Source organism: Arachis ipaensis, chromosome B08 (assembly GCF_000816755.2).
Source record: "Arachis ipaensis cultivar K30076 chromosome B08, Araip1.1, whole genome shotgun sequence".
Classification (NCBI taxonomy): Eukaryota; Viridiplantae; Streptophyta; class Magnoliopsida; order Fabales; family Fabaceae; genus Arachis; species Arachis ipaensis.
Genome location: NC_029792.2, coordinates 33,075,700 through 33,088,228, shown reverse-complemented (window position 1 = coordinate 33,088,228; position 12,529 = coordinate 33,075,700). Strand labels below are relative to the sequence as shown.

Sequence of the window (12,529 nt, the reverse complement as noted above, 5' to 3'; positions counted from 1 at the left end):
AAATAGATGTTAAATGTGCTTTCCTTAATGGGTTTATTGATAGAGAGGTGTATGTGGCACAACCCCCCGGTTTTGAGGATAAAAAGTTTCCAAATCATGTTTTCAAATTAACTAAGGCTCTTTATGGTCTTAGACAAGCTCCAAGAGCTTGGTATGAAAGGCTTAGTGCCTTCTTGTTGGAAAATCATTTTCAAAGGGGTACCACTGACACTACTTTATTTATTAAAGCATCTAATGATGATATACTTCTTGTTCAAGTTTATGTTGATGACATTGTATTTGGATCGGCCAATGTATCCTTGTGTGAAGAGTTTGGAAAACTTATGACTAGTGAGTTTGAAATGAGTTTAATGGGAGAGCTAACCTTCTTTCTTGGCCTCCAAATTAAACAAACTCCTGGTGGTACTTTTATTCACCAAGGAAAGTATGCAAAAGAGCTTATCAAAAAGTTTGGCCTAGAAAATTCCAAGTCAATGGGTACACCAATGCATCCTAACACAAAACTTGAAAAGGATGATGATGGCCAAGATGTGGATGAAACAAGGTATAGAGGAATGATAGGTTCACTTATGTATCTTACCTCCTCTAGACCGGATATTGTCCAAAGTGTGGGTGTTTTCTCAAGGTTTCAATCTCACCCAAAAGAATCTCATCTTACGGCTGTTAAACGCATCATTAGATACATTAAGGGGACTTGTAATTTTGGATTATGGTATCCTAAATCTGATGATTTTTGTGCAGTAGGGTTTTGTGATGCAGATTATGCGGGAGATAGAGTGGATAGACGGAGCACATCTGGCATGTGTTGCTTCCTTGGAAGCTCACTTAATATGTAGTCAAGCAAGAAACAAGCCACAGTGGCTCTATCCACAACCGAAGCTGAATATATCTCTGCCTCTGCTTGTTGTTCACAATTAATATGGTTAAAAACACAATTAGAGGATTACAAATTAAAAATCAATAGTATTCCCTTATTTTGTGATAACATGAGTGCTATAAACATTTCAAAAAATCATGTTTTGCACTCAAGAACCAAGCACATTGAGATAAAATATCATTTTATTAGAGAGCATGTGCAAAAGGGTGCTATTGATATTCAATTTGTAAAATCTAAAGACCAAATTGCTGATATTTTTATAAAACCCCTCTGTGAAGACAGATTCTGTACCTTGAGAAAATGTTTGGGAATGGTTGATTTAAGTTCTATTGATAACTTGTGAATATTTGATTCTGTTCAGTTTTGTCTCGTAGGTTTGAACGAGATAAAAATGAGGACATGATGGAAGAGCAATAATTAAGGGGGAGGCAATGCAGAATTCAATTTTATGGGCCCCACCTAATAGTTTTTGACCCCACCATGACAGTTTAGTTAGTTCCTCATTTTTTTAAAATAAAATCACAATTCCTTAGTTGTCTTATCAAATCTTGTTGGAAAAAGCATGTTTTCAAATCAAATCTTTCCTTCCAACTAATCCCTTGATTTAAGGAAAATCCTTTTCAGTTTTTGAAACCCCCCTTGGTTAATAACCGCGCCATTAATGGTTAATAACTCCATCTATTATCTCTCTCCACTCCACATTTATTGCACCACTAACCTCCCTCCTCCCTCACTTCGTTCGGCCTTCCTCACCCTTTCATATTCAACTTCTCTTCTCTCCTAACCATGAAAAAGAAAACTGCTCCCAGGAAAAGTGAAAGGCTCTTATTCTCTCAAAAATAGTCCACTCCACAATCACACACTCACATTCACATTCACTCTACATCATCATCATCACCCTCACCTCCCTCAAAACAAACAGACACAATGAGAAGAAAGGTCATTGCCACAAAAACCTCCTCAAGAAAGAAGAAAGGAACGGCCCCCGTGGAAGAAGAAGAAGAGTCTCATACATCACCTATTCCTTCCCCTCCACCATCACCTCCGAAGAGATCAACTCCCCATGCATCCGGAAAGAGTTCTCACAAGGCCAAGGGTTTCGTGCTTCATGAAACCAGAGAACCCACTAACCTTGGTTCAATGGATTTCAAGAACAAGTTTCACAAACCTCACTCACATTTTGATCCTTCAAGGTTCTCTATGTGCGCTTTCTATGAATTTCACAAAGAAGTTTTAGAAAAACGGCATCTGTGCCCCTCTTACTTAGTGAATCTCGAGTCTCTGGCCTCCAAAGGAATTAATCTCCAGCCCCTGTTTGATAGTCTCAAATGGTCACCATTGCTCCTTATTCATAAAATGGTGTACCCAGGGTTGGTAAGACAGTTTTATGCGAATCTGAGGTTTATTGATGGCAGCCTTCATTCTTATGTGAAACGGGTTCATATCACCCTGAATTCTGAAACCATTGCTTCTGCCCTTGGATACATTGATGAAGGGCCAAAAGTTTACATGAGTGATAAATGGGATTCACATGTAGGGGTTACATACAAGCAGGTTCTTCATCAAATTTGTGAAAACTTGTCTGGCCTGGATGGAACTGTTCCTACTCACAAAGCTTTGGGTCCAACTAACTCTCTGCTGCACCGCATCATAACTCACATTCTCACTCCTCAAAGTGGTTCTCACAACAGGGTAACCGTATCTGACTGTCTCATAATATTTGCTCTTGTTACTTCATCTTCCATTTCATTTAGTTATATTATGATTAGACACATGTGGGAGTCTGTGAAGAGTACAAAAAAGGCTAATCTACCTTATGGAATGTTTCTCACATGTATTTTTGAGTACTTTAAGGTAGATTTAACCAATGAAGATGTAGAGAACAAGGTCTCTATGATCAAAGGAGGCGAGACTGTTAAAAAGGGAAAGAAATCAATGGCTTCTGATGACGACTTTGAGAGCCGCCCAGAATCCTCAAAGACGACCGGTTTCCTCAGAGAAATCCTCACAGAATTCTCCAACATGTCCGAACTCATGGTTCAATTTCACAAGTCTGCTCGCAAACTTGCATATGAAAATGAGTCGGCTTGGAAGAAATGTCAAGAAAGGGTCGGTCTAATGCTTGAAAGCCTTGATGATGAAGTTGGTAGTGATGCAGGAGCTGAGGGATCTGACTTTAATCTCTCTGATGATTAACTTTCTGGTTACTATTTGATATTGGCACACTTTGGCTCAATTTGTTATTTTGTTATGTTAGGTTGCAAACTGATAGTCGTATAACTGTGTGACACTTTGTTAAACACTTTTGGATTATGTTCTGGGTTATATTTTGCATATTATGTTTCCATGTTCAATATTTCTTGCAGGTGCCCCTTGATGTCAAAAGGGGGAGGAAAATAATCCCAAAAATTGAAACTGGAACAGGGGATGAAATTCTTTGAGAAAAGAATTCATGATCACCTCTGTTAATGATGAAAATTGCTGTGTTTGAAAAGATTAAATCATGATTGAAAAATATTTTTCCTACAAAGATTGCTCTGATTTATTGAAAAATATTTTTGAACAGCAAGTCTTTTGCTAAAAACAAATTTTGGTTGATTATGGTGTAGTTTGAGCAGAAAATCAATTTATTGATAACAAATGAGTTTTGATTATCATCCAATTCTGCTCATAAATCAAGCATTCAACATTTTCAAAATTAATATGTTGAATAACATTGTTACTTGAAGCTTGATTAAAGTTGTTACAGGTTAGTGCCTCCCTTGGTAAAAACAGCATATATTAAGGGGGAGCCATGTGACAATTAGAAAGGGGGAGAAATTCACATATTCAAAGGGAGTACTCTATACTCCAATCTTTAGAATTTCTTTCCATTTCAATTTTAATAATGTTTGTCATCAAGGGGGAGATTGATGAGTTTGGAAAACTCTAATTTAATTTTGATGATGAACAAACATTATTGAAATAATTAATTACAAAATTATTAATTTTATTTTCATTTAACATATGTTAATTAATAATTTTGTGATGCAGGTATCTAATTGGGCCAAAAATAAAATTCTGATACAAGCCCAATTAAATAAAAAAAATTCAGCTTTGGTTTGATGCTAGAATATATGATGAGTATGGCTGAATTGTTTCTTGTTCTAATCGGGCCAGATTGAGTTATTATTACTACAAGCCCAAATAAATGCTTTCCTATTTGCTCAATGCATGATCCAAAAATTCATCAGGAAAGCAAATGTTATTATTGGGCTAGAAATTAAATGTTGTTGTAACTAAGCCCAATTTTATATTTGATGGAAGTTCCTCATGCATGATCCGAAACCAATGAAGAAAGAAAGCAAAATTGCTTCCAACGGATCCAAGAATTTAAACATGTGATAGATTCCAAAATTCATTCAATTGCCATTTATTGCATGGGAACTATGAGAGAGAATTTGACAAGTTGACATGATGGGATTAGCATTGTTACACACTACTCCACCTAAGGGAAGTAAAAGCAATTCACTTTAATTAATTTACTCAGATACACTTGATTGCTTTTCTTCAAACTTTCTTCTCTCTCATTTCTTTCTCTGCTTCGGTTATTATCCAAGGAACCATGGAAGCTACATGGAGTTACCGAAGTGAAGGAAGAGCAAGTTTAAAGACCATCACAATGATGGCAAGAAAACATAACAAAATAAAAGTATGTAGTGGCTGAGATTATCACCAATAATGGTAAGATTTGGTGAGGTAATCTCGGGCTCCTCATACCCAAAAAAAGAAGAAGGAGATTCAGCCAGCAAGGAGGAGATTCTTGGAGGCGTGACTTGTCTTTGATTCTGCTCAACCACCACAGGAAGTAGCTAGAGTGGCGAAGTGATGGTAGAGGCAGAGATTGAAGCAGATGAAGTCATCATCATCATGAAGCATCAAGGGCCAGAAATTCATCTTGGAGAGCAAGCCAAGGATGGAGAGCTCGGATTGATGAAGAGTGGTGACCAAGAAAGGACTAGAGGTAATTTCATGTTGGGTTTTGCATGGTTATCTCTTCTCTCTCTATGTGGCCGAACCGGTTTTGTTTATTGAAGAAGAAGAAGTTGGCTTGGGTTTTGGCTTCAAGTGTGGAGGCTTCTCTCTTCTATAAAAAGGGAGAACAACCACTGTTTGGAGCAAGGAGTTAGAAGTAAGCAGTGAGAGTGCAAGGCACAGGATTCTCAGAGCTACCTAAGCTTACAGATTTTCTTCTCCTTCAATGTATTCTGTTTAGTATTTTTCTGTTTAATTTTTTCATGTCTTGAGTCTCATGGAAAAAGGCAAACAGTGAGGTTTGTATGAAAAAACCATAGAGCGGAAAAAGGCAGAGAGTGCAAAATTAAAAGAAAAAGTCATAGATGTCCATAGAGCTCATTTGTTCATCTATGTTGTGTTTCATGATTCTGTGGGAATCCCTTGTAAGTTGGGTTAGCACTTTACAGCTTGTAATCAGGATTGATTATAGTGAAATTCCATCATAGTTGTGATGGAGACTGGATCTAGGCTGCACTGCACTTAGCAGCTGAACCAGGATATATCTGGGTGTAATTCTCTTTCTCTACTACTCCATTTCTGTTTCTACTACACAGGAGCTAAAACCAAAAAATATCTCGTGCCAAGTGACGAGACAAAAATAAAGAGTCTCGTGGCTAGGGACGAGGCAAAAACAGAAAAGTCTCCTCAAAGACCGGAAAGTGTAATCAAGCAAAAAGGAGGCTAAGATTCAACCCCCCCTTCTCTTAGCCACTGAAACCATCACTTTCTTAAGAGATGTCCTATTCTACTATTTTAATTGTATTAACATGTCCTATTTTAATGCTGCCACTTCCCTGCACCTATAATATATGCCAGAGTTGTGTTCATGTAGCAGTCAGTTTCCTTGTCCTGAACCTCCACTCAAACTAATAGCCTCAGTTTCCTTTTTTTGGGAAGAAAAACCTGGAACACCACTACCTAATTTCTCACTTTATTCTTCTTCACTAGCTAACATTGTTCCCAATGATGAGAGTAGTGAAGCTATTACTGGCATGGAGCTTGAACCATTTAGGTTTGACATTGATGAATCAATGGGGAAAAGTCATTGGTTGAACCTGAAGTTGAAACCACATTGTGGGCAACTTGCTCAGAGACAGAGAGTTACACAAGATAGAGAGTTGAACCTGAAGTTGAAACCAAAATTAGGCTTTCTTAAAAGGGACGAGAACTTTCTGTTTTTGACTCAACCAGCAAAAGTAAAGGCAGAAGAAGATGTTGATGATGGAGAGTGTGCTAATGGCAGTGAGATGACGATGAGGAAGGTACCAACACTTGGAGAACTAATCATGATGAGTAGAAGAAGAAGCTGCAGAAGGAAAGCACTTCACATGAACTGGGATTATAATCCACCTAAGGTATTAGTATAGTACAAACCTTTCTTTCTATCAGTTTTGCTTTCAAAACTAATGCTTTGATAATAATGATATTTGTGCAGGAAATGAGAAGAAAGGAAGATTTTGGATGCTTCAACTTTGTATGTGGCAACATAGTTGAGGGACTATTCAAGAGAAGCTACTTGCCGAGAATGAAACTAGTCAAGGCCCAGGGGACGATGATAATAGAGCCAAAGCTCACAATATAATTTCTATTTTAATACTTAAATACACGTTTTGGATTTCAGTTTGTGAAGTGTGGAGTGTAGAACAATTAACTTGTGCTAATGAAAACAAGTTATAAATGTACCATATTTATTTTGTATGAAAACAAGTTTATTTTTCAATGAAAAAATCTAAAAAAAATTCTATTTTACCTTACTGACGGATTTATAGATGGATTTTCTATCCGTATTCAGAGTTTGGGATGATTTTCCAAGGTTTCAATTACAGACGAAAAATCTGTTGCCAATTACCGACAGAAAATCCGTTGAACAATCTGTCTCTAATTTTCGACGGAAAATCTGTCGAAAAATCTCTATAATTACCGACGGAAAATCCGTCGAAAATTTTGACGTTTCAGGGAAATGGAGGGGAGAATTTACCGAGGGAAAATCTGTCCGTAACTGGTAAAAATTCATCGGTAATTTTTCGACGGAAAAAATCCGTTAGTAAATAATTTTCGACGAGACTTTTACAGAAGGACAAAATCTGTCGGTAATTTCGTCGGTAACCAAAAATTCGTCTATAATAAAGACTAAATCTGTCTGTAAATTTGTCTGTATTAAATAATTTTTTAGTTGTAGTTCAAGATGTAGAGATAGCAATTACATTTACAAATCACAAAAAGATGTCGATAATATGACATCATAGATAGTAAGAACTTGTAAATCACGTTTTGACATGTGGCTTAATCTATTATGTGTAAGCAATTAGTTTTGCAAGAAAAACATAATTAGTAAGTGCGGGCGATGAGTCTAATTAGAGAGAAAAAATTAGGTCTCTCTTAGTGTAGTTTTATTTGTATGAATGCAATTATTACGCATATATTAAAAGAGTATTATAATATTTTTTTTTTTTGTATATGAAGTTTTGTAATTTTTTTCACTTAAGCGTAATATTATATATTCTCATTATTGTTTAAAGATAAATATAGTATTCAATTTCATATTTTTTCTCACCCTTATACTTTAGTTCTGCTATTTTGTTCCATTCACTGTTGTACACAACAAATCGTCAATCATATATAAGAAAAGTATTCATAAACAAGATTCATGCGTATACGAAAAATAGTATAAAACGATAACACAAATGAATTTTCATAAAGGGCAAAAAACCAATTTGAGCCAAAGCAAGAATCTTGTAACCAAAATGCGCCAAATTCAATTTCGTTTCAGCAATGAGCCAAAGTGTATTTTAATATAATTCGAACCAAGCCGGTTCGAATTGCACTCCTTCATAATTCGAACCAACATGGTTCGATTTAGTGTTGTACGTTTTTGAATAATTCGAACCACTAAGGCTCGAACCTCTCCCATACATAATTCGAACCACTAAGGTTCGAACTTCTCTCATACATAATTCGAACCAGGGTGGTTCGAATTATGCTTTGAATTCAATTCCATGTAATTCGAACCAGGCCGGTTCGAATTACTCCTAGTGCACTCCTTCATAATTCGAACCAGGCTGGTTCGAATTAGGTGTGATTCGACTATATAAGGAGTTCGAATCACCCTCATTCGAACCATTATCCCTCCCCCCTACCCCACAAAATCTCAGAGAAAACGACCCAGATTCTCTCCGAGGAAGACCTGAACGGACTACTCTGCTGATGGGGGACGATCCGGCACGGTTATATCGGTTGGACGGAGTCGCTCATATAGCCGGGGTCATCAACGACGAGGTTAGTACGGAAATATTTTTGATTCAAGCGTTAGTTGTGCCTTAGTGGTTTTGTATCTTGGTTAGACGGTACTTTATGTTACTGGTTTATGTAGGTGGTTTAGGTGAGGGGATTATGTAGGTGGTTTATGATAGTGGTTTAAGCTAGCGGTATAAGTTAGTGGTTTATGTTAGTGGTTTAGGGTGGTGGTTTAAGGTAGTGGTTTTTGTTAGTGGTTTAAGTCAGTGGTTTTTGGTAGTGGTTTATGTTGGTGGTTTATGTTAGCGGTTTTTGTAAGCGGTTTTTGCAAGCGGTTTTTTTATGTGGTTTAGGGTAGTTGTTTAATGCTAGGTGGTTTAAGTAAGCCGGTTTATTGAATTTGTTTCTTGTTAATGGCTCTCGTTAATTGTGGTATATGCTAGCGGTTTAGTTGTGTGGTTTAGGGTTTGTTTTCCAGTTAGTTATCTTTCATGTAATGTTATGCTGTTTAATTTAGCAAAATGGTTAATGTAAACCGGTTTACTGTTAAAACCTATGTAGTTATATATCTCAGTATGCGGTTCTTTTCATGCGCAGCCCGAGCGATGCATTAGGAGCATGAGGCGGCAGCAGGGCATGCGTCTTGATGACAGATACGTTCTATACTTGCAGATGGCAGGGCTATACTATCTTGCAAGGCTGAACGACCGGTGGTTCCAGCTAGACGAGGCGCTCGTCAATGCATTCGTGGAGAGATGGCATCCCGAGACGCACACGTTTCATATGCCGTTCGGAGAGTGCACGATCACCCTCCAGGACGTGGCATACCAGCTGGGTTTGCCAGTCAATGGCCGTTACGTGAGCGGTTGCCTGTCAGAGTTCCATATATACATCGATGGCGGCCGTCCACCCTGGGTCTGGTTCCAGGAGTTGCTAGGAGTTATACCTCCTCCCAGTCAGGTTCAGAAGTACGCAGTGAACTGCAGCTGGTTTCAGGAGACCTTTGGTGAGTGCCCTGAGGATGCAGATGATGACACTGTTCGCCGATACGTCCGTGCGTACATCATGATGTTGCTGGGCACGCAGCTGTTTGCGGACAAGTCTGGCAACTGGATTCACATTAGATGGCTTCCATATGTAGCGAGGCTGGAGGAGCTGGGTACGTACAGCTAGGGTTCGGCAGCACTGGCCTGGTTGTACCGGTGCATGTGCAGAGTGGCAAACAGACATGTTGTGAAGTTAGCGGGCCCGCTCCAGCTACTGTAGTCTTGGATTTTTTGGCGGTTTCCTCAGTTTAGGCCTGCAGGATATGAGACGTTCAGCTGGCCGTTGGCGTCGAGGTACTATACTGGGCCTGGCCCCGGACACTCAGCTGGGGGATCCGAGATCAGTTCCTATACCACTTGAGGCCTCACAGCGGGGTCCGGGGCGAGTGCCTGACATGGATCCTCCGGATGACGTGCCTGACAGGCGCAGGGTTGAGAGGAGGATGGGTGTTGGGACACGGAGGAGCCAGCGTCAGTGGAGGTGGCCGGATCATACGGCGAGTAGGGGTGCTGACCATGGGGACGACGATGACGACCAGCCTGGCCACGTTGGAGGAGGCACACACGATGGAGGTACTAGTACACACGATGGCGGTCATGGAGGTGAGTGGTATGGCACAGGGCTCGGTGACGGGGCTGACACTGGTGACGCTGGACCTGGATCGGGCCCGCTTGGAGATTACTTCGTTGGTGTGCCAGCGGATGATCAAGCTGAGCAGGGTGGTACACCTTGGCGCATATCAGGATCACAGTGGGCAGACTTTGTTGGGTCAGACTCGTTTGTTGGGGACTTCGGGAGTCCACGCTTCCTAGATGAGATCACCGCCATCATGCAGGGTGACGTGACCCCCCGCAGTGGTATAATGATTTCGTTTAGTTATTAAAATGAGGATCAACGAGTCCTGTAGCATAACTTGTAATGAAACACAACATATTCATTACTACTCACAAATACCAAAGTTCAATGCATTAATCTCAACAAGTTACATACGTGGTCAAGCAATGCATCTAACAAGACAACTTAAATGTAAATAACACTAACAATAACATCATGGAAACTAATTTCGCCCTGTCTGAGACGATCCTACTACCTGTGGGCATCTACGTCTAGTGTGTCCGGGTTGGCGACAAAGGCCACACCGTTTTGGCCTGTTTGGATCTGCCTCATCCATATTCGTCCGTATCCTTGTGGATCTAGGCCTCCCCTCTCTCGCACGCCTTCTGTTTGGGTCCGGAATCACCGTGGGCCCATCGTAGGGTGGCCAGAAGCCCTCCGGGATTGGAGCTGTGAATCCCATCCGATAGACATTGAACACCGAGCTAATCTGATAGACGCTATGAACATAGGAGCTCCAGCTCACACGTGCGTAGGCACAGCATGCAAGTGCGTGCTGACATGGGAAATGAAGCGCCTGAAAGTACCCACAGTCACATGTCCGGGAGGCAAGCGATACTCGGTAAGTACCCAATGAGAAAGTATCAGTCGGAGTGGTCTCCGCTACGGTGAACTCGGAGTTATCACGGTCATACAACGTCACCGTGAAGCACCTGGCCGTCTTCAAGTTGGCCTCAATACACTTCACCAATTGCTGACTGAACTGCTGTCCGGTGCCCATCTGGGCCTCAGCCTCTCGCCCCTTGCGAACAAAGAGTTCGGCCAGCCTACCATATGCAACCTCGTCCCCGCTATCATCCTCAATCGTTTCGGGCTCAACGTCGTCCTCATCAGGATCACCCAATTCTCCGTCTCCGACGCCAACCGGTGGAATGCCGTGTAAAGCGTTTGGCAGAACATCAAAGGATCCTACCTCGTCGCGGACGCCGTCATTCAAATCAACAGCAAATGACGGAGAGGTGACAAGTTGAGCCGCTGGCTCGTAAACTGGGACGGAGGAAGAAGCCACAGCAGCCATCGAACTGGAGCCAGCTGCCGTGGCTACATTGGCGGTATTCCGGTTCGAACCCCCTGAGCTGGATACCACATCAACCAGCTTTGCCAGCAACTCTGGTGTGCGGACCTCCGGAAACTGCCTCCGACAAAGAAACATGACTTGGAGGTCCTCATCACTACCAATCGTCAGACAATCATACTTCACCGTATCGTGCAGGATCGTGACTGGAATGCGATAGAAAAACTTCTTAATCCGCTTCGCACCTTCCAGGCCAAGTTTCATCAGCACAGCTCTAACCAGGTCATCATAACTTGTCGTTCGATTCACCACAATATAGAGAGGATTCTTATCTGTGAACTTCACTCCGGACCGAGTTTTCCTCTTGATGGATCCTTTGTGGTGTACCAAAACAGCAAAACTCTCCTCCTCACTAGCCATCTTACGTCCTCTAATGAGAGCAAATCACGTTTACAGCGTTTATATAGAGCTCTGAGTCCTACTAATTCGAACTAACCTGGTTCGAACCATGATACATGTAATTCGAACCAGGCTGGTTCAAATTACTACAACCAACCTCTCTTTGGTTCGAACTAACCTGGTTCGAACCATGATACATGTAATTCGAACCAGCTTGGTTCGAATTACTACAATCAACCTCTCTCCCCGTAATTCGAACCAACCTGGTTCGATTTATTACACTAGACTAATCTCCACATAATTCGAACTCAACCGGTTCGAATTACATGCTCTCCTGGTTCGAACCTAACCGGTTCGAATTATTCACATTTTTCCAGTAGTAGTTCGAACCAAGATGGTTCGAATTACTTGCTAATAGAGTTCGAACCTTGGTGGTTCGATTTATATAAAAATGCCTCTTGGCTTATTGCTGAAACAAATTTCTGTTTGGCGTATTTTGGTTAAACATTTCTGCATGTGGCTTAATATGGTTTTTTGCCCTTTCATAAATGTAGTTAATGAATAGTGTTGAATATGCATAGGTAAATTGTACATATGAGTAAGCATGAGTAGTATCACATGTACCTGAAAATAAGTCTATACATATAAATATATCTAAAGGAGTATGAATGAAATAGTACTATATTTAAAATTCAAAATGGATAAGGTATGTATGTCAAACAATTATAGTTCAATAATATTCTAGTTGATATATCTGTAAAATTACACGCATAATTGTTCATTAATTTTGTTTTAGTATTACATTTTTAATTTACCATCACAATCAAATTACATACGCCAAAAGTATCCTTAGCTTAATAAAAATTTCAGTACTTCAATTACTACTTTCATCTTGAAACTAATAGCTTTTTATGTAGCAATTTACAAATTACAATTGGAAAAAGTAGTCATCAATCAATTAGGATTTTGGGATAGATGTATATATAGTTTACGAAACTTCTATTCTT

The 12,529-nt window shown here is 40.2% G+C and overlaps 1 protein-coding gene across 1 annotated transcript; it reads left to right on the top strand.

The window, feature by feature from the left end:
• LOC110265284 lies at positions 5,743-6,570 on the top strand. Its single transcript, XM_021108207.1, has 2 exons — positions 5,743-6,288; positions 6,369-6,570. The coding sequence occupies exons 1-2, from the start codon at positions 5,743-5,745 to the stop codon at positions 6,513-6,515; spliced, it is 693 nt and encodes a 230-aa protein (XP_020963866.1). The 3' UTR covers positions 6,516-6,570.